Consider the following 21929-nt stretch of genomic DNA (forward strand, 5'->3'; position numbering starts at 1 on the left):
AGTTCAGGCCCCACGACCGGACCTCCCCCCCAAAAAAAAAGAACAAACAGAAGGATTGAAGGTCCAGGCTACCCAGACATAAAGTGAGACCCTATTTAAAAAACAGCCAACACAAAAAGGACTGGTAGTGTGAAGATAGTATACCTACCTGCCTACCAAATATGAAGCCCTGAATTCATGTTCCACAATTTCTGGGAATTACTCGTTAACAACAAAATGAAAGTTAAAAAAAGCCAAATAACAGTACTGTTATAAAAACAAAAAACAAAACTATTTTGACCTTTGTAGATTCCTTGAAAGAGTATCATAAATTCCCTTGGAATCCTTAGCCTGTACTTTTAGATGTGGTTATCTATACGTAAGTCTTTAACACCTATACCCAAGACTCCTAGGGTCTATATCTCTATCTGGATTTTCCCCCCTAAGTTCCAGGTGTTTTCTGCTGCCTACAATACTATCATTCCACAAATATTTAAACTCAGTCTTACCCAGAATTCAAGTCATTAACTTTTATGTTAACTATATTTGGCTTTCTTCCATGTTGCCAAAGCCACTAAGCCTAGGTACCTTAACCATCTTAGGCTCCTTCTCTTTCCTTTTATTCAACATTAAAAAACACTGCTGACAGTAAGTAGGGAAGCTTGTAAAAAAAAAAAAAACAAATACTATCCAGACCTACTACCATTAAAACAAAAGTGATTCATTTCACATTTTAGTTTGAGAAGCATAGCACTGGGTAAATATTAGTAACATCTTGCCTTCAAAATCTCTGGTTTTCCAATCTTTCACCGTTCTTACACATGTCACTAAACCAGAAGTTTGCAACCACTGTACTCACCCCTAAGCAGCTTGTTCCTCCCCTGCACTCCCCCCTCCCCCCCTCCCCCGTCACGGGGCTTGAACTCAGGCCCTGGGCACCGTTCCTAAACTCTTTTGCTCAAGGCTAGCGCTCTACCACTTTGAGCCATAGAGCCACTTCCAGTTTGTTTTGTTTTGTTTTTTAAGTAATTAATTGGGAATAAGAGTCTCATGGAGACTTTTTCTGCCTGGGCTGGCTTTGAACTACTATCTTCAGATCTCAGCCTCCTGAGAATTACAGATGTGAGCCTCCGGCACCTGACTAATTTTTTTTTAAGTTTCTCAGGTGATCTAAACCACATTAGGAGCTGAATCATTATCCTTTTGTTACAGAACCAAACTACTTGTCATATTCCCACATAAAAAACAGCACTCACTGTAGTTCTTCTGCCAGCTTTTTATAATTTGTCTTATTTGTCAGGGATGAATTCATGCCCTTTTTGAGTAACTCAAGTATCATCTTTCTTTTGAAGGAAGACCTGTTTGCCTACTTTTCTCTACAGACAGATAAAATTTAAGGTTGCTTACTCTTTGTTCCCACAGTACCTAGTGCCTATTTATATCTGTAATAAAGTTCATTGCTTATGAAAACAGTGTCTAAATGTCTGTCTTTCCACACATTGATCTAATCTGAAGGCAGGGACTATATCCTATTCATCTATATTCTGTGCTTGGGCACAAGAATAAGATAATTGATATGCAATAAATGCTTACTGAAAACAACACTGAATTTCTAGAGTCTATTTAATAGACTCAGAGTGATATAAATCTAGAAAAAATATATATACATTACATATACATACACACACACTCACCAGAATACGTACTAGTGATTTAAGAACTAGAATCTTCCTATCAGGTAGCTTCACAAGCAAGAGGAAAATGTTTTATTCTACAATTGTACATTTTGCAATAAGTTAAATTCAATTCATTTATGAACAGAAATAAAAGTTACAGCTGAAGTAGATTCAATCACCCTAACATTCACTATCAGATGGTTTTTATTTTAAACAGTAAAAAGACAGAAGAAAATAGGATTCTGGGTGTCTAAAAGACCATCCATTTAAATATACAAAGCAGAGAGGGGAGGTAACATCTTAGTAAACTAAAACAAACAAACAACCCCCCCCAGAAATACTAGAGAGGGAATCAAAATATTCATGTCTAACTTATAAATCAAAATAGAAAATGAATTTTATTTTTATTAAAATACAGAAATAGCTGAGTGGTGGTAGGTCACTAGGATTATTAAGTAGTTCAGCTAGAATAATTCTAGCTATTCAGGAAGCTGAAATCTGAAGACTGTGATTCAAAGCCAGCCAGGACAGAAAAGTCTTATTTCCAATTAACCAGCAAAAATCCTAGAGTGAAGGTTTGACTCAAGTGGTAGAACACTAGCCTTGAGGGAAAATGCTAAGAAGCAGTACTTAGGCGCCGAGTAAAAGCCTCAATAGCAGCACTAAATACATAAATAACAATTTCATTTAGAAAATAGAATAAAATAAAATATAGATATAAGCTAGGTATTATTGGTTCATGCCTATAATCCTAGCTGCTCAGGAGGCTGAGACCTAGAAGACTGGGGTTTGAAGCTAGCCCAGGCAGAGGAGTCGGTGAGATTGTCTGCAATTAACCAGCAGATTTCTAGACTGGAGGTATGGCAAATGGGAAGTGCCCAATGGAGGCAAAAAAGCCAATAAGAGGTCCTTGGTTTAAGCCCTAGTACCAGCGAGCATGTGCGCACACGCACGCGCACATGCACATGCACATGCACACACACATACACATACACACACACACATATTAAGAGAAGAAAGGACATAGAAAAAGGGGAGAGAGAAAGGGGTAGAGAGGATAAAAAGGGAGAAGGGGAAAGATAGGAGGAGAGAGGTGAGGAGATACCAAGAAGATAAGCTAAAGAATTGAGTGTGGAATACAGATGGTGCTAAAAGACAGCTAATTTTGTTTGTTTTAAATAAACCTAGTATTATTTACTCACAAAGACAAAATCTGTCATTTAAAAATATGTAACAGACATGGGAATGTATAATCAAGACAATAAATGGTACTAAAAGACAATGGAATTCAACCTTCACTTTACTGCAAAGTGTACCAAGGGAAGAAGTACACCCATCTTACAACAGTATACTCTCAAACACATTAGTTAATGACCTAGCAACACCTGTTATATTGGTATGGATGAAATTTCATCCCAGGCAAATTCACTAATTAAGATACCTACTCTAGAGATAAAATCAAGGACTAATTTTCCAAAAGATAAGCAACTTCTTACATGGAAAGATGAAACATAGTAGCATTAAAAGTTATAGTTTTGAATGTTTCGGGAAAAATATACAACTGGTAGTAATTTCCAAAATAATATTCGTTTGTAAAACTTTCAGATACAGGACGTAAGACAGCAAAAACAAAAGGATTTTTCAAAATTTTCTATGGCTGCCCCAAAGGTCAAAGTTTCTACACAAATAAAGGTATACATAACTAATGCCTACCCAAATGTGTTTCATTGCAACTGTAACTATGGTCTTAAAACAAAAACATTTAAACTAAAAATACAGATTTGGAATTCTTCAAAGGGAAAAGGAATTTTCTTTTGGTCCTCTGAAAGAAGCAAAATACTAAATCTACAATTTATATTGAGAATACAGTTACCTACAAACATCACAAAACAAGTAAGTGCTATAAAGTGATCTATTTTTCACTACGTTTTACCCTAAAAACTAAAACAAAACTGATCAGGCACTGAGGCTCATGCCAGTCATTCCTGCTACTTAGGAGGTAGAGAGATCAAGAAGATCACAGATCAAAGTTAGCCCAGGCAAAAAGTTCACAAGATGTCATCTCAACTAATAGTTGGGCACGTGGAAAATACCTGTCACTCCAGCTACATGGGAAGAATAGGAAGGTCATGGTCCAGGCTGGCCCAGCAAAAGTGTAAAACCCTATCTCAAAAGAATTAAAGCAAAAAGGGGACATGACTCAAGTAACAGAGAACCTGTCTAGCAAGTGCAAAGGCCATGAGTTTAAAAAAAAAAACAGCGCCACCAAAATAAAACCAGCATATTTGGTGAAGGGAAAAGAAAAATATTTAAAATCATTTTACTGTCCTTCATAGCACAAGACTATGAAAGAAGAACATGAAATTATTGAATATACCAATTCTATAAGAATTTTCAATAGTCTAGAAAATATAGAGTAAAAATATTCTTGATACAGTTTTTGAAAAACTGTACTTTGACTAGAACTAAACATGCAAGTGTGCTAATTTGGAAAAACAAAAACAAAAAACTAACCTGTGAATTCTGGTGCTACAGGGGCTACTAACGCTTACCTCAAGGAAACCTACTGCAGATAAAGTCCCGTCATTGCACAGTCCTTTCAGCTGCCTGCCAGTTGTCTCTGTGGAAGGGAAAGCCTGATGAGTGAGAACCCTATGCCACACTCCTTTGGAATGTCAGGATGCCTGTATAGAACTGTACAACTGCTCATCTAGGGATTCCTAGATACTCGGTAACAAAGGGCTAAAAAGATGTCCACCTTTGAATCTCTTTCCACTCAACACAGAAAACCAAATGCCAAAGAGAGTTCCTAAGCATTAACAGCCTACTGAAATTATCAAGAGATATATCTATATCAACTCAAGCAGCAAAAAAAAAAAAAAGAGAAAGAGATTAAAATGGAGCAAGTAAAGTTTTTATTGACAGGAAACATACACACACATACATACATACAAAAACATACATGCACACATAAATGTAAAAATTGTGACAGAACTATACAACCCAAGGAAAGGCTATTTTCACATAAAGTGAAGTTAAATTATCAGCAAATGAACACTTGAAGAAAATACGGTCTACCCATTTTTAAAAGATGCCATCAAATACACCATACTCAAAATAAACTAATACCATGGATACAAATGCCTACTTAAAAAATCCTGCATTTTCTTGGTAGTGCCAGTAAGTCAGTGGTAGAGGAAGAGATACATCACATTTTTTATAATATGCAAAATAAACACCATCAATATGATCTGAAAGAAATTCTAGAGAGAAATTATATTATATCTAAATATGTACATCTGTATCTAGAAAAGCTCATAAAACCTTACTTGGGAACAAAGAAGGGAAATACAAAAACAATAATGGAAAACTCTGAAATATAACATATTTCAAAAACCACTTTTATTTCATAGAATTATGAATGACTATTATCTTCCATTAAAAATATGTATACACCACTAATGTGTTAAACTTGTAAGTTCAGCTTAATCATAAAACTATTTTCTTTCTAATACCAAACACAGTATTTAATATGATGTTGCTTCATAAGGCAGAAAAAAAATACTCCTACAAGGACTTTAAAATCATTAACTTTCAGCATCAGAACTGATAAAAGTGAAAAAATCCCCAACACTATTAGTTAAAAAGGTGAATCCAATTTATACCTCAAATAATGCCATATTTAAAATGGAATTACTTACCTCTGATTCTTTGTCACTTAAAGATCCTAAGCTTCCAAAACTGTGATTAGAGCTTTCATTATTTGTTGAGGCCTGTTAAAGATTTTTTGAAAGGTAAAAATTAGAAGTAATTTTAAATAAGCATAATATAATCTATCTTTTGAAATGCCAATAAAGTGTGATTTATTTAAGCAAGAAAGCCAAATGAAGCAAAATAAGAAATACCAAGTTCTTAATGCAATAAATGTCATGGATAGTTTGATAGAGTTCATATTGCTATTTTGTGAGCATATTTCTATTAGCTAATTTTTTAGTTAAAAAGCAAGTGAATTAATCACCACCAACAAAAGTATTATTTGCATTTATTAGTTCCCTTCACAATTACCAAATTCCATCATACCTCCTTATAAACCCTTTTGCCTTTCTCCATATTAATAAACTACTTTTTCTTTTATTAATGTTTTGATTTTATCATTTAAGAAACAATTTACTATCCTGATCATCTTAATCACTTTGCTCAAAAGTTTGTTTCTGTGACAATATGTTTGAAGTATGATAAATAGAGTATGAGCTATTGTTCTGTTGGATGACATCTGTTTTGACTGTTGTAATAGGGGTTTATGATGAGTTTTAAGTTTGTCAAGCTAGAAAAAAATATTACCAACAGCAATTAAGTGACAAATTAGAAATTCTGATCCTAGACAATGGAGGTGTGGGCAAAAACTTTGAGTACCCCTAAATCCTCATGAAAATGAGCAAAACTAAATAGTAAATCAAAAATTCATAGACATTTACAACAAATCTAGGTGACAGCAACCTTCACCAACCCTGCTCCTTCAGCACCTCTGCCAAAAAAACCCAGCAGGTGGGAACAAATCACTACCAATTACAAGATCTGCATGGTTGATTATCTGCACAGAAAGAAGTGGAAAGAAAAAGACGTCTGTCAGAACTGAAAACAAGATACTCCTCAAACAGCAGAAAGCATTTATCAAAACCAGCAGTCAATTTGAGTACAGAAACTATCTTTGGGAAAGGATTTACCCTCCCAAAATTATTAAGTGCAATTAATCCAGTTTTGAGAGTTGGAGCAATCGTCTTATAAACTCTGGAAACAGACCTTCCTATAAACAAAAGCGAAATGAGTATACATTACTGGTGTGGAGTTTATACAGCACAACAGATACAATGGCAATAAAGGAAAAAGTCTGTCTAAGTAAATCAAGGAAGGAAACAAATACCTCAGAAAGCAAATGAGCTCAAAACCAAAAGCAGGGAGAACTGTGAGGAGAGTTATCAGAAGCCATCTCAAGGTAAGGGACATTCGATTTCAAAACACTAAAGCCACAAAATGGTGGAGCTCAATGACATGGTACAGAGTAATATCCTAACTAATAATAAAAGCATACCCGGAACATATGCCCCTACAAAGTAGGTGAAACTTGTGAACTATTAGAAAGTTTTTGAAATGCAAAGAAGATAAAAAGGATCTGAGAGTAACAACTAATAAAGCAATAAAGATGTAATATTCAGATAAAAACATTACTTAAAGATTACCAAAAGGAAAAAAATTAAAGAAACCAGCTCTGAACATTTTTTTTAAAAATTTAAATCTACTGAACTTGTGTGTGGCTCAAGTGGTGGAGTACTTGTTATTCAGGCACAAAGACAGTTCCCAGTATAGCAAGGAAAAACCCCCACAAAACTGCTGACTAAAAGAGCAACAGATAAAAATATCAACCCAAAAAGCCAACATAAAATGTTCAAAAACAACATTTTATTCCAGAGAAACACAAAGTAAATTTATTTTAGATATTCAAGGAACAATATGAACAAAATACCTTTAACACATTAATTACAATCATCCATCAGAGTTCACTTATTGCAGCCTCACTGAATCACGGGTTTTTCTTTTTCTTTTTTTTTGGGGGGTGGGCGGGGGTCCGGTTGTGGAGCTTGAACTCTGGGCCTGGGCGCTGTCCCTCAGCTCTTCAGCTCAAGGCTAGCGCTCTACCATTTGAGCCACAGCGCCACTTCCGGCTTTTTTCTTTTTGCTTATGTTGTGCTGAGGAGTTGAACCCAGGGCCTCAGGCATGCAAGGCAGGCACTCTACCACTAAGCCAACTTCCCAGCCCTGAATCACGGGTTTTAAAAAAAAAATATATATATATATATATATAATTTTTCATCACAGAGTTTTCACTATATCACAGGATTCTGTGGTATATAGGCATATATATATAATATTTATGATTTGAGTTATTTTTGCCTAAAAACTTAAAACAATATAAAAATGTTAATTCAAGCATATTAAAAGAATATTAAATCAAAATAAAATACAGTATGTATTTCTTCAACAGATGAATACCATACTGTACACAATGGAACCACAGTATGCCACTACTGCTTGTACAAGTTTGCCAACAAGAGATTGTACACAACAAACTGATGGAATGGATGGTGACCAACCACAGCACTGTGTTCTGTATCCTAGGCGCTGACTGTGTTTTAAGGCAATTTATTTAATATTTTTGTTCTTTAGTTTGAAAACTGAATTGTAGCTGGTTCTTAAGAGTGTTTTACTCACCAGGCACGATTGGCCCATGATACTCAGGAGGCTGAGATCTGAGGATTGGGGTTCAAAGCCAACCCAAGCAGAAAAGTCCATGAGACTCTTCTCCAATTAACTACCAAAAGGTTGGAGGTAGAACTGTGACTCAAGTGACAGAGTGCTAGTTTTGAGCACACGAGTTCAGTCAAGGATACCAGGCCCTGAGGTCAAGTCCCATGATCAACACACACACACACACACACACACACACACACAATTTTACCCATCTAGACATTCTGTTACTAAATAAATATGATGTGTAAATTCTGTGTGACAAATGTTCTGAAGTATTGTTTGATTTAAATGCATTACTAATTCATAATTAATCTTATGAAAATAAAATTATATTGTTAAAAAGTATTTTTATTAACCCTAGTATACCTATTTATACACATTTTATTTTATTTTTCATTAACATGTAATAACTTCACACATTTATGGGGTAACAATGTTACATTCCACTTTATGTATACACTTTGTTAATCAAATCAAATCAGGACAATTAGTATTTCCATTTCATACAGCTCCTTTCTTACTTGACTGTGGACTGTGTCATAAACACTAGATTTTATTCCTCCTATTCTGATTCTCATTATCTAGCCTCTCTCTTTTTCCTAGCATCCCATTATCTACCTTCCTCTGTTTCCTTCCCAGTTTCCACTAATCCTACTTGATTGTATTCTATTGTACCAAGTTGTTTTGGACTTCACACAGGAGAGAGAACATGCAATATTGGTTCTTCTGGATCTGGCTTATTTCACCTGACGTACTGTCCACTAGTTACAATAATTTTGCTACAAATGACAGGTCTTCATTTTCTTATTGCTGAATAATATTCCATCATTTGTAACCACTTCCTTTTTCAAACCATACATCAAGAGATACCACGATTGGCTTCACATCTTAACTATTAAGAACAGAAATGCAAAAAAAAAACATGGATATACAGGTATGTTTTTGCTATTGTCTTAATTTCCTTCAGATATATACTAGGGCTGGAATGGCTAGAACATATAGAATATTTTTAGTTTCCAAAATGAATCTTTCAGAGTTCTCCATAATGTCTATTATAATGTACACTCCTAAAAGCAGTGAAAAAGAATTTTTTCCCCATTCTTGCCAGCATGTACTGTACTTTATATTATTTAATTTTAATTATTTTATTTTATTTTGGTGCCAGTACTGGAGCTTGAACTCTGGGTGTTGAGCTCTCTCTCTCTCTCTCTCTTTTTCTTTTTTTTTTGGTCAGTCCTGCGGCTTGAACTCTGGGTTTGGGCGCTGTTCCTCAGCTCTTCAGCTCAAGGCGAGCGCTCTACCGCTGAGCCACAGCGCCACTTCCAGTTTTCAAGTGGTTTATTGAAGATAAAAGTCTCACGACTTGCCCATCTAATTGTAACACCTCTGTACAGTATTTTCACAATAAAAAATAAATAAAAATTAAAAAAAGAGTCTCACGGACTTTCCTGCCTGGGCTGGCTTTGAACCGTGATCCTCAGATCTCAGCCTCCTGAGTAGCTAGGATTATAGGCGTGAGCCACCAGCGCCCGGCGTGTTGAGCTCTCTCTTGGCTTTTGCAGTCAAGGCTGGCTCTCTACCACATTGCCACTTCCAGTTTTTTTCTTTTTTTTTTCTGGGTAATTGTAGACATCAACATTTCTGCCAGGCTGGCTTTGAACTGTGGTCCTCAGAATTTAGTCTCCTGGGCAGCTACAAATATAGGTGGGAGGCACAGTCCTGGTTTGTTTAAACATTCTGATTGGGGTGAGATGATACTTCATCGTGATTTTGATTGCATACTCTGATAATTAATGATGTGTACCTCCAGAAGGCTTTTATTCATCAGCTTGTTGATAGTATGGTGAAAGATACAATATTTTGTTGTATTTTTTTTTAGAATTATTAAGTAGTTGTACAAAATGGTTACAATTCTGTAAGTCAAGTTATGAGTACAACGCTTCTGGGTTAATGTCACCCCTTCCTTCATTCTCTCCAAGTTTCTCCCCATCCAAAGTTACATAGTTCACTTTTTTACATAGTGTACAATGAATACAACCACTGCCTTGTCTTACTGCCATATTTAAACTAGCATATACATTTATATGATTTTACTGAGACCATTACAATTTGAACTCCTTGGTTGTACCAGTCCTATTTGAGAGATTGGGAAATTAATATAGATCGAACCCAAGACTTCTATGTGCTAGCCAAGCACTTCACTATTGAGCCATATTCCCTACCCTCCTTTATAAAATTTTCATTTTGAGAGTCTGCGTGCAGGCGCCGGAGGTACCGGTTTGGATCCGGGCGAGGAGGGGTCCTGGATTGCCTGGACAGCTACATGAACATAGCCTTGGAGCAGACAGAGGAGTATGTCAATGGACAGCTCAAGAATAAGTACGGGAATGCATTTATCCAAGGAAACAATGTGTTGTACATCAGCACCCAGAAGAGAAGGATGTGAAGGCACCAGGAAGCAGCTCGTTTCATATTTAGACATATTTTTTTATGAAATGTTTTTCTATTTTGGGGGGTTCTTTTGTGATATAATTTGTCCAGTTTTCATAATAGTTGGTGATTTTTTAAAATTATGATTGATTTGCAAAGAATTGCTCATTTAAGTTTCATTTTCTTTTACATGTGTATCAATATACAAAATGCTAAAAGAATTTAAAAAATATCAAAACCTAAAAAATAAAATAAAATCTTCATTTTGAGACAGTCTCACTAAGCTGAGACCCTCAGACAGCCTCCGGAATAGCTTGGATTAGATACGTGTTGCCACGCCTACACTAGTCACACTTTAAGTCTTTAGTAGCCACATGTGACTAGTGACTACACATAAATGGAAAACAAATACCTCATAAAACTCTATTGAACATAGTAGCTACAGACTAAGAGCCAGCAAACTATGGTCCTCCACCTGTTTTTAACTAACCAAAGCCTAACTATCCAAAAGCTGGAAATGGTGCTCAAAGTGGCAGAGCACTTGCCTTCTAGTGCTTCTAACTGGGCTGAGTTCAAGCCCTAGGACTGGCACCGAAGTGGGGGATCCGGGGGAGGGGAAGGGAGGAAGTATTGCTGGAACAGAGCCACTCTCGTTATTACATATAGCTTATGGCTGCTTGAATTAAGTGCTATTATGACAGTTGCATAGAAAAGTTCTGATAGATATCACAAAGCCTATAGACATTAAACATTTTGCCTAGACAGAAAAAGTTACCCCAACTTTTCTAGAAACCCTAACAAAATAAAAAGCAGAAGTGTGTGTGTGTTTGAAACAGAAAGAGGGGGTGAGAAGAGGGAGAATTAAGAGTGCAATGCTATACTTCACCAATAGATGCCCCTACCTAACCAGATATAATTCAGTATAAAAACTGCTTCCCCAAAAAGCAGTCTTAAATTCTCAATTTGAAATTCAAGTCTAATAATACGAAATACAACAAACACTTCAATATCTAGTAGATGTGCTTTCATTCCAGTTTCAAGGCAGAAATCATAGGTAGTTTCAGAGAACTGTGCTGTCCTTATATTTTAGATGGGACTATAAATCAACCTGCCTGCCACTACTGAAATTCTAAGGAAGGTCCTTTTCCCATATATACTCTCCATCCAAGAAACCAATGGGAAAGCACAAAATCAATACTAAACTAATCAACTCTCTTCCCAGTATTTTGGGTCTTGACAGTGATATATAAGCACAGGACAGAAGAATGTGTTTCTTTGTTGGTTTGAATCAAGCGAGCAGAGTTGCCCTGCTTCCTATTCAAGTCCGGTATTTCCAGTCTCTGAGCCATTTTTTGAATTGCTCCATATTCTGCCAATATCTTCTTTCTTTGTTTAAGATAGCTAGAGTTGATTTATTCTTCTGCAAATAAAGTCTAATCATTGATACAAAATAAATTTACAATCTGGCAAAAAATATGAAGTGGATAAAAGTAGAAAACAAAGCCACGAACTTTGAAGATAAATAGATTGTGGTTCCCCCTAATCTCAATCAGCCCTACCACTATTCTATTGTTGGGCTGTTAAATTGCCCATTAAGCATTCATCATTCTGCTGTTATCAATTATTTCTAAATATTAATCAAGGATCTTAGATTTTAGGTAGTACCTATGCATATAAAGAAAAAAAAGTATCATTACTCTATCTCCCCAAACATCTTTAGATCACCGATTACAATATACCAAAATATCAAAAGCTTATGCTATTGGATTTAGTTAGAATGCTTCATATTTTAATAATTTTTTCAACTGTGGGTTTAACATACAAATTCCCACAAACTAGATGATAAATGTGAGAAACCAAGGCATCTCCATCTACAAGTCACCAAACTATGTTTAACCTGCTTTAGCTATTACTAGAATGACTATAAGATATCTAACACAAGAACTGTACTCACTGTCTGAAATCAAAAGATTAAGTGAAACAGATGAGTAACTTAAATGATACGCTGAGAGATGTTAGAATTGCAGTTCAGTGGTTGTCAGCTTGCCTAACATGAGTGAAGTTCTCAGTTAAATCTTAGCAGGTACACGTACTGGTAACATGTGTATACAACACATACACAGACACACACACAATGAAGTAATTTCAATGTTTGTTTGATGTGATATTATCAGTTCAGAAGTAAGCAAATTAGTAAACAAAACAAATTTTGGTCCTATGTTCAGCTCCAAAGAGCTTGCTGGTTCTAACCAACACCAATAGCATATTATAAAACATGTTCACAAAGCCCATGTGAGTCCATGAAAATTCCAGATGCAATTCCAAGTATTTTCCCCAGGAATATATGCAAATCTCAAAACTAACCTTCTAATTGTCTCAGTCTCTAAAATTTTCAAAAGAGAATTAAAATCAACTCATCCTCTTAACTTTTTATGGTTCTTTCCCAAAATTAAGGAGCTGAGATATAAGGATTTAAGTCCTTTATTCTTAAGATCTCAGTAGTCTAGTCAGAAGTAAATATAATATGATGAGATAAATTTTCTCTGTATATACCCAGATGTCAAAGGAAGGTCATAGGATGTCCACCAAATTTAGATTTGGGCAATCTTGTCAAAGAAACATTCTTAAAGTGCTACTCATCTGACTTTTGGCAATCAAAACAGTGATAAGTCTAAGGAAAATGGAGATAAAGACATGTGAAGCAAAGTGAACACTATGTCCAAAAGAAAAAGTGAAAATCCATGCCTGTTTATGGAACCACAGTCTAACTACAGAAAAACATGAATGTGAAAAGATTGAAGATGGGCATAAAATTGGGCCATAGAGATAAGTCAGGAAATCAGGAAGGCATTATAATGCTAAATAATTTAAACTTTAAAACTTGTATAAAACTATTTTAAAATTTCTAACCAAAAGAGTAGGCAATCGGATGTGATTTTAGAAAGATCAAACTAGGAAGATGACAACATAAGTACATATTCCACTCAGGTAAAAATTCAACAGCAATGTATACAGCTCTAATTATAGATAGATAGATAGATAGATAGATAGATAGATAGATAGATAGATAGATAGATAGATAGATAGATACATAGATACATAGATACATAGATAGATAAGATAGACAGATAGACAGATAGACAGACAGACAGATAGATAGATAGATAGATAGATAGACAGATAGACAGATAGATAAACAGACACAGATATATATATATATATATATTACTCTTTCTTTGTGACATAATACAGAGTTGAAGTAAAGTTGGAATGGTTAATAAAGAAAAAAAATCTCAACCACAAAAGTGACTCCACTCACAAATGAATAGCCTTTTAGTGTTACCGTTAACAAGGTTAGGAAAACTATTAATATAGAAAAGAGAAATAGGAACAAGCCTGGCCTTTTAATCAAATCTGTGATGAAGAACATCAGACCCAGGATGCTTAAAGTTAAATCTGACAGCAGACTTAAGTTCATCACTGCTGCAAACAGTACTGTGCATTTAGAAAACACCAAGGAATTCTAAAAATAACATGACTATAAAACACTTTCAAAATCAACAAACAGGTTCAGCAAGTTCAGGACACAAGAGCAACACAAAAAATTCAATTATATTTTTACATGACAACAATAAACAAACTAAAAATAAAATTAAGAAAACTCCATTGAAACAAAAAATAGAAACAAAATAAAGAAAATTCCATTTAAAATACTGTTAAGAGCTGGGCACTGGGGTCTCACACCTGTAATCCTAGCGACTAAGGAGGCTGAGATCTGAGGATCACAGTTCAAAGCCAACACTGGCAGGAAAGTCTGTGAGACTTTTCTCGACAATAAACCACCAGAAAACCGGAAGTGGTGCTGTGGCTCAAGTAGCAGAGAACTAGCCTTGAGCTGAAGAGCTGAAGGACAGTGCCCAGGCCCAGAGTTCAAGCCCCAGGACCGACCAAAAAAAAAAAACTATTGAAAAGGTTTGATTAAATTATGACTGAATTTCACAAAATAAAATGTACATAAAGTATCTATACACTAAAAATAAAAAACATCATAAAAGAAACTACATAAGCAAATCTAAAGACCTCTATGATCATAGATTAGACAATGTCCTACGATTGCAATATTATATCAGATATGATGAGACATGCCTGTGACTGCAGGTTAAAGCAGAAGAATCTCAAGTTGAGCCATGAGCCACTGTCAGTCCCACAGCAGTTTGGGCTTTTTAAATTTAATTTGATTGTAAAGGTGATGTACAGAGGGGTTACAGTTACATAAGTGAGGTAGTGAGTGTATTCATTGTCTAACATTGTTACACCCTTCCTCATTTTTCTCCCACTTTCCCTCCCCCCCAAAGCAGTTGTTTTTAATGTAATATTAGCAAAAGATCATAAAGACTCACATGCTAATCATACATCACATATACATATATATATTTATCTCCTATGTAACAAATTACTAATGGAAATGGCAATCATATATTGATCAAAGTAGCACCACAAAATAGTAGAAAAACATGGATGATTTAAGGAGTATTGTAGAGAAAACCAGCCAATAGATGGAGGAAAAATAAAACCAAATTAATACATATATTATACTTAGCTGATACTTTACATAAGTGATGATAAAACTATACACTAATAAAAGAAACCATACAATAACTCTGTGGCCCAAAAGTAAGGAAAAAGTCTGTAGCTGTCAGGATATGAGATGTCTACAGAACTCAGTTTAGTTTGGGGGTTTCTTTTTTGAACTGTTCATAATACAGTATTTACAAAGACATGATATATTAGAACTTTTATTCTTTCTTAAAAACTTTCTTACAACAATCAAATATCAACTGGACCCTTCCATAATTCTAAAATGCAGTATGAGATCTTCTTGATCTTATTTTTCTATATTTTGTTATAATATCAAAGTAGGAATTGTTCATCAATTATTTTCAGTTATATTAAAATTAGAGAAAAAATTTAGGTAATAAGAATGCAAAAGAATGGTAGTATGTGACTGTTAATGGACACCAATGATGCCCACATACTAATGTTTAGAAGCTATGAATTGGTTACATTAAAGTGGCAAAGATGGCTTTTTAGATATGTTTAAATGTAAAGACTTTGTGTTGGGCACATTATCACAGAGTATCTGGGTGGGGCCTTAACTAATTACTCCAGTACTTAAAAGTACTATGAACCCTTGAAATATATTATACTGTTCTATAATATAATATCTCTAAAGTGTATTATGCTGTAACAGTAATCAGGTTTATACAGCTGCTAATAGCTCACTATGCTAATAGCTTATACTATGTATAAGGCCATGGGTTTGATCCCCCATGCCAAAAATAAATATTTGTAAATACTGATTTTTAGTTACTTGTACATGCTATAAAAGTCATAGAAGTAATCATCAGCTGTTAAATACATACGTAGGGTTTCTTTTCAAAACATTCTTGGACTATTTTGTACAAAGAAAGAATATTAAAAGATTAGAATTACTCACTTTAGCTCCAACGCTGCAACTACCAGTACTCCCAGTGCTTCCACTTGCAACTCCTGTAAATCTAGCTTCCAATAACTCTTGCCTTCTTGGATCCAGACTATGAAGTTCATCCATTGCACCTATTGAAAGGGGGAGGAGGGAAGATATGTGAAAGGTACAAATACATGTTTTTAGTTAGGAAGGAATAAAAATTCAAAATGAATACTAGAGACAGATGAAATTAATTAATTAATATACACATCTACTTATCAAAACATCCTACAGATCTGTAACACGTTTGATTAGAACCCAAAGTAAGAACTATATCCAATTCAGTACACAGATATACATATACATCCAGAAGTATCACAAAACATAACCTTTGCTGCACTGCAGTGATGAATCCTATAAATGACTATTTTAATCTGTTAAGGTGGGAGGGGCTGATTTCACAAGCTATTAACAGACCACAAGTCCATCACTGGAAAAAAATATATTTTTCTCATAATGTCATCTCCCTATTCTAAATTTATACAGAATTTAGATAGTAAATGACATTAGTTGTCTTAATTTACACATAACTTACCTGACTATATTTTAAGCTCAGAAGGATTGTTTTAACACTGGCACATCCCTTCTTTGATACTTCTTCCCTGGTATTTATGGGAGATTAGTTCCACCACATATACCTAATCCACAGATGCTTATGTCTCTTACATAAAACAGTAAGTTACTTGAATATAACTTTAGTACATCCTTCCATGTACTTTAAATCATCTAATAACTAATGAAGTATAAACGCTGTAAGAATAGTTGTTACTCTATATTATTTAGGGAACAATAACAAGCAAGAAAGTTTGTATATGCTTTCCTATCAAATATTTTTAGTTATATAGTTAGTTGAAGTCATGAATGTAGAACCTAAGGACAGAGAGCCAATTAAATACTCCAAAGAATGGGGGTGAGGGGCGAGTGGGAGGGTATCACTTCAGGTACTTGCAATTATTCAGATTAAACACAAATCTTAGTTAAAATTCAACTAAATTCTTAAAAATTATTTTATGGCTGCTAATTCTTCACTTATATAACACGAGAACTATAAAAATGATTCTTGACAATAGCAAGGAGAATTATTAGTGAAATCTATAATGATTTAGGGAACATATTCAAACTCTGCTAGCCTTTTTTCACCTAACAACATTCTACCCCTAAAGTTTTAACAACTGTTCATATATGCTACCTTTAAAATCACTCAGGTGGATAAAGAAATGGATGGGTAGTAACCATCCTTCCACACTACTGGTATCCTGAACATACCTTTCCTTCTCCTTTCTTTCCAAAAATAACTCTCTCTTAAAACAAATAACAAAAAACAAAAAAAACTAACAAACAAAAAAACCCCCTAAAGTCTAACTTTTACTTCTGATTGTACTCAGTGAACAGGCTCTTGTACTCAGGCTCTTACTCCCTTCTTGCTCTATTCTGTCCTGTTGTACCTTTAAAAGGCTGGGTGTGATGGTACACACTTCAGGATTTTGAATTATGAGGACAGTCTGAGATCCATCACCAGACCCTGATTCAAAACAATCAGCCAGTTAACAAGCATATAAATAAAATAAATGTCCACTTTAGTTTGAATTGTAACCTGCTACTATTTCTATTTAGTTATTTCCTAGACATCAATGCATCTTTTTTGTCTTTTTTGATCCTACAAATATACCAAAACTTTTACTAATCTTTGACTGAAGGAAAAAAGAGAAATTACAAAAATGCATAGTTGTAGTTTTCAAAAATGTAACTAGATCTTTTCTGTCCCTCCACTTTCTCTTTGAACTGTGACTATCCCAGATTGGTAAATCACTGATCTTTTTATTCTCTTTTCAGACTCCCCTTCAAATTTAGGAATCTCAAATCAAATGCTTATTATATACCAGTCTGGATGGATCTTAACCACCTCTTAGCATTGGAGGTTACATTCTACTGAAATGATTTTTTTGGTTTTGCTTTATGGTTTTGTGTTTTTTTGGGGTCCGGTCATGGGGCCTGAACTCTGGGCCTGGGTGCTGTCCCTCAGCTCTTCAGCTCAAGGCTGGTGCTCTACCACTTGAGCCACAGCACCACTTCTGGCTTTTTTTTCTTTTTGCTTATGTGGTGCTGAGGAATTGAACCCAGGGCCTCAGGCATGTAAGGCAAACGCTCTACCACTGAGCCACCTTCCCAGCCCCTTGCTTTATGTTTTTAAAAACAGCAGTTCCTCATTAGCACAAGGTTATTTTGAATAGATTGTTACATTTTTGAAATAAGAATATTTAGTGGAATAAAAAACATAAGGAGGGGCTGGGAATGTGGCTAAATGATAGAGTGCTTGCCTCGCATGCATGAAGCCCTGGGTTCAATTCCTCAGTACCACATAAACAGAAAAAGCTGTAAGTAGTGCTATGGCTCAAGTGTAGAGTGCTAGCCCTGAGCAAAAGAAGCTCAGGGACAGTGCCCAGGCCCAGAGTTCAACTTCTAGGACTGGTACACACGCACCAAAAAAAACCCAACAAAACAAAAAAACAAAGACATAAGGAAAATGCAGAAAATAAACTCAGATGCAGTGACCAACAATAAAGAAAAAATAGTATTTAAGGGACGACACTGTCCAAAAAGAAATATATTCATTACCTGACTTATGTAACTGTAACACCTCTGTAACATCACTCTTAAAATATCAATAAAAATTTTTTTAAAGAAAAGACAGTCTTTTAAACTGATACTAGGAAAACTGTATATCTATATGCAAAAAAATAAGGTAGACTATTAAACTCATAGCTTATAAAAATTAACTGAAAATGGATCAAAATACCTTAAGAACATAAGAGGAAAGCCTCATGACATTGAATTTATCAATGATTTCTAGGACAATATAGCTAATAAAGAGACAAGTAACATGAATTCTCACTAGCAAAATTAAAACTTCGTGTGTGTTTGTGTGCGTGTGCACCCCCGTGCCAGTCCTAGTGCTTGAATTCAGGACCTGGATGCTGACCCTGAGCTTTTTTTGCTCAAGGTAAGGGTTATCACTCTACTACTTGAGCCTCAGTTCCATTTCTGGTTGTTTTATTAAGTAATTATTTTTGGTGATTAACTGGAGGTAAGAGTCTCAGGGACTGTCCTACATGGACTGGCTTCAAACAGCAATCCTCAGATCTCATCCTGAGATGAGTAGCCAGGATTACAGGCTTGAGCCACTGGCACTTAGAAAATTAATACTTTTATGTGTCAAAGAGGCAACAGAGAGAACACACAGAAAGATCTACAGATCAAGTATGATAAAGGACTGACATCCAAAATAAAGAACTATAACTCAGTAACAAAAATAGGCAGCAATTTATAAATGGGAAAAGACAAGAATAGAAATGTGTCCAGATTTTGATACAAATGGCCAGTAAGTTCAAAACGGTCAGCTACATTAACAGTGTTAAGGAAATGCAAACCAAAACAATGTACTATCATTTCACATCCATTTAGGATTGGTGTTATTAAAAAAAAAAATACTGATCTGGAATATCTCCCCAAACCATGTATTCCAAGCTTGGTCCCTAGGCCAGTGAGCTACTGGGAGTTGGTGGAACCTTTAAGAGGTAAGGTCTAATAGTAATGAGAACTTAAATGTGACTCTGAAGGGGATATAGGGGCCTAGGTCCCTCTTTTTTCTCTCTTTTGCTTCCCATTCACTACAAGGTGAATAGCTTTGCTCTATCACATGCTCTTCATGATATGCTGCCTTACCACAGGCCCTGAACAACCTGGTCTGAAAATTCTGAAGTCTTAAACCAAAATAAGATGCTCCTATTTTTAGGTTATCTTTTATATTTTATTACAATAACAGAAAATTAACACAAGTATCTGCACCCCTTGGGCAATGCTAGTGAGAGTATAAAAATGGTATGGCCACTGTGGAAATGACTTAGCAGTTCCTCAAAGAATTAAAAATTACCATAGGACCCAGCAATTCCACTTATTAGTTTATAATTGATAGAAATTAAGCAGGAATTCAACATACACACTCATAGCAGCACTGTTCATAATACCGATAGAAGCAATCCAAGCACCCACTGGATGAATAAACAAAATGAATAGATAAACAAAATATATATAATATTATTCAGACTTAAATATCAAGTAAATCTTAATGCATGATACAATATGAAGAAAAATGAAGACACTGACTAAACAGTAACAAAAGAACAAATACTGTAAGACAAATACAATATAACATTTGATAGAGTAGCCAAATTCATAGATACAACATAGAAGTGTTGCCAGCACTTAGCAGATGTGCTAGAATAGGGTGCTGGTGTCAATTAGTTTAAGGAATTTTAGCTGGGGAAGATGGGGATGTCCTAAAGATGAAAGATGTTGACAATAATACAATAATGTGAATGTACTTAACACTACTAAACTATAATCCTAAAAAGCAATCAAAATGGACAATTTTTTGGGGGGGTCTGGTCGTGGGGCTTGAGCTCTGGGCCTGTTGTCCCTCAGCTCTTCAGCTCAAGGCTAGCACTCTACCACTTGAGCCACAGTGCCACTTCCAGCTTTTTTCTTTTTGCTTATGTGGTGCTGAAGAATTGAACCCAGGGCCTCAGGCATGCAAGGCAAGTGCTCTACCACTAAGCCACCTTCCCAGCCCCAAAATGGACAATTTTATGTCTATTTTTACTAGATTTAATTATTTTGTATGCTATTACTAGGGCTTGAACTCAGGCCCTTGAACTCTCAATTGGCTCTGTATCCACTAAAGGATAACTGGCTCCCTACCACTTGAGCCACACCTCCACTTCCAGCTTTTTGTTTGTTAACTAAAGATAAAGAGTTTCATCTAATGGACTTTTCTGCCCAGGCTGGCTTGGAGCCTCAATCCTCAGTTCTCAGCTTCTTTAGTAGCTAGAATTGCAGGTATGAGCATATTAATACAGGTATGACTTCCATATTAAATTTTTTTCTAATTAAAACTATAAACTAGACTTCATCAAAATCTTAAAGCTTTGCTAGTTCAAAAAATAGTTATAAGCTGGGCACTGGTGGCTCACACCTATAATCCTAGCTACTCAGGAAGCTAAAATCTGAGGATCATGGTTCAAAACCAGCCCAGGCAGAAAAGTCCAAGAGACTCTTATCTCCAATAAACCACTAGAAAATTGGAAGTGGCACTGTGGCTCAAGCAGTAGAGCACTTGCCTTTAGCTAAAGCGTGCAGGGACAGTGCCCAGGCCCAGAAAAAAAAAAGTTTTAAGATAGAAAAAGACACAGAAGTTTAGAAGATAGTTTTTAAAAATGTATATGTTACATACTATGTACACTCGGACTTGATAACTAGTTAATGGCACACTAGATCTTAGCAAAATGAGGACATAAGGCCCTACTGCAACCTGGAACAGCAAGTAATAGGTATTTTGTTTCTCACTTTCTATCAGATATATAGCTCCCTCTAGAAGCTCAGTCTTCCCAGGTGAGATTGACAAGAAACCATATACTCAGGGGGGAAAACATTCTAATCCCAAACTCACACCCAATCCTGTCTTAATCTTTTAAACACTTTCTAAAAAGTTCTTGGAAGCATTTAAAGAATCAACACATATCTGGCACATAATAGGTGCATAACAAATGTTACTGTCATTATCTGTCTGTAATCACAGCTAGACCCAGGTTTAAGCTAGTCTGGGTAAAAAGTTAGCAAGACATCATCTCAAAAAAGCTGGTCATGCTGCTTCATATCTATCATCTCAGCTATACAGGAGGTACAAGAAGAAGAACAAGAACCACGGTCCATGCTGGCTAAAAATATGAGACTTTACCTAAAAAATAACTAACGAGAAAAAGGCTGAGGATATGGCTCAAGTGGTAGAGTGTCTGCCTATCAAGCACAAGGCCCTGAGGTTCATATTTCAACATTATCAAGAAAGGGGGAAAAATAAAAGAAATGTGAAGTCTTGGGTCTCTCTGCAGACCTATCAAGTCAGAATCTTCATTTTAATATGATCACCAGGCAAATATATGTATTAACGATTGAGA

The 21929-nt window shown here is 35.4% G+C and overlaps 1 protein-coding gene across 1 annotated transcript in view; it reads right to left on the reverse strand.

Annotated features, from left to right (window-relative positions):
- The window catches only part of Tlk1 (tousled-like kinase 1), a 114738-nt gene that overhangs the window by 58485 nt on the left and 34324 nt on the right, over positions 1-21929 (reverse strand). Inside the window, exons 2-3 of the mRNA XM_013027407.1 lie at positions 15889-16007; positions 5357-5428 (exon numbers count right to left, since the gene is read on the reverse strand). Coding sequence (XP_012882861.1) covers positions 5357-5428; positions 15889-16007 — 191 coding nt within the window. The remainder of the gene's footprint in view (positions 1-5356; positions 5429-15888; positions 16008-21929) is intronic.

This window comes from Dipodomys ordii, unplaced genomic scaffold, assembly GCF_000151885.1.
Source record: "Dipodomys ordii isolate 6190 unplaced genomic scaffold, Dord_2.0 Scaffold5, whole genome shotgun sequence".
NCBI lineage: Eukaryota > Metazoa > Chordata > Mammalia > Rodentia > Heteromyidae > Dipodomys > Dipodomys ordii.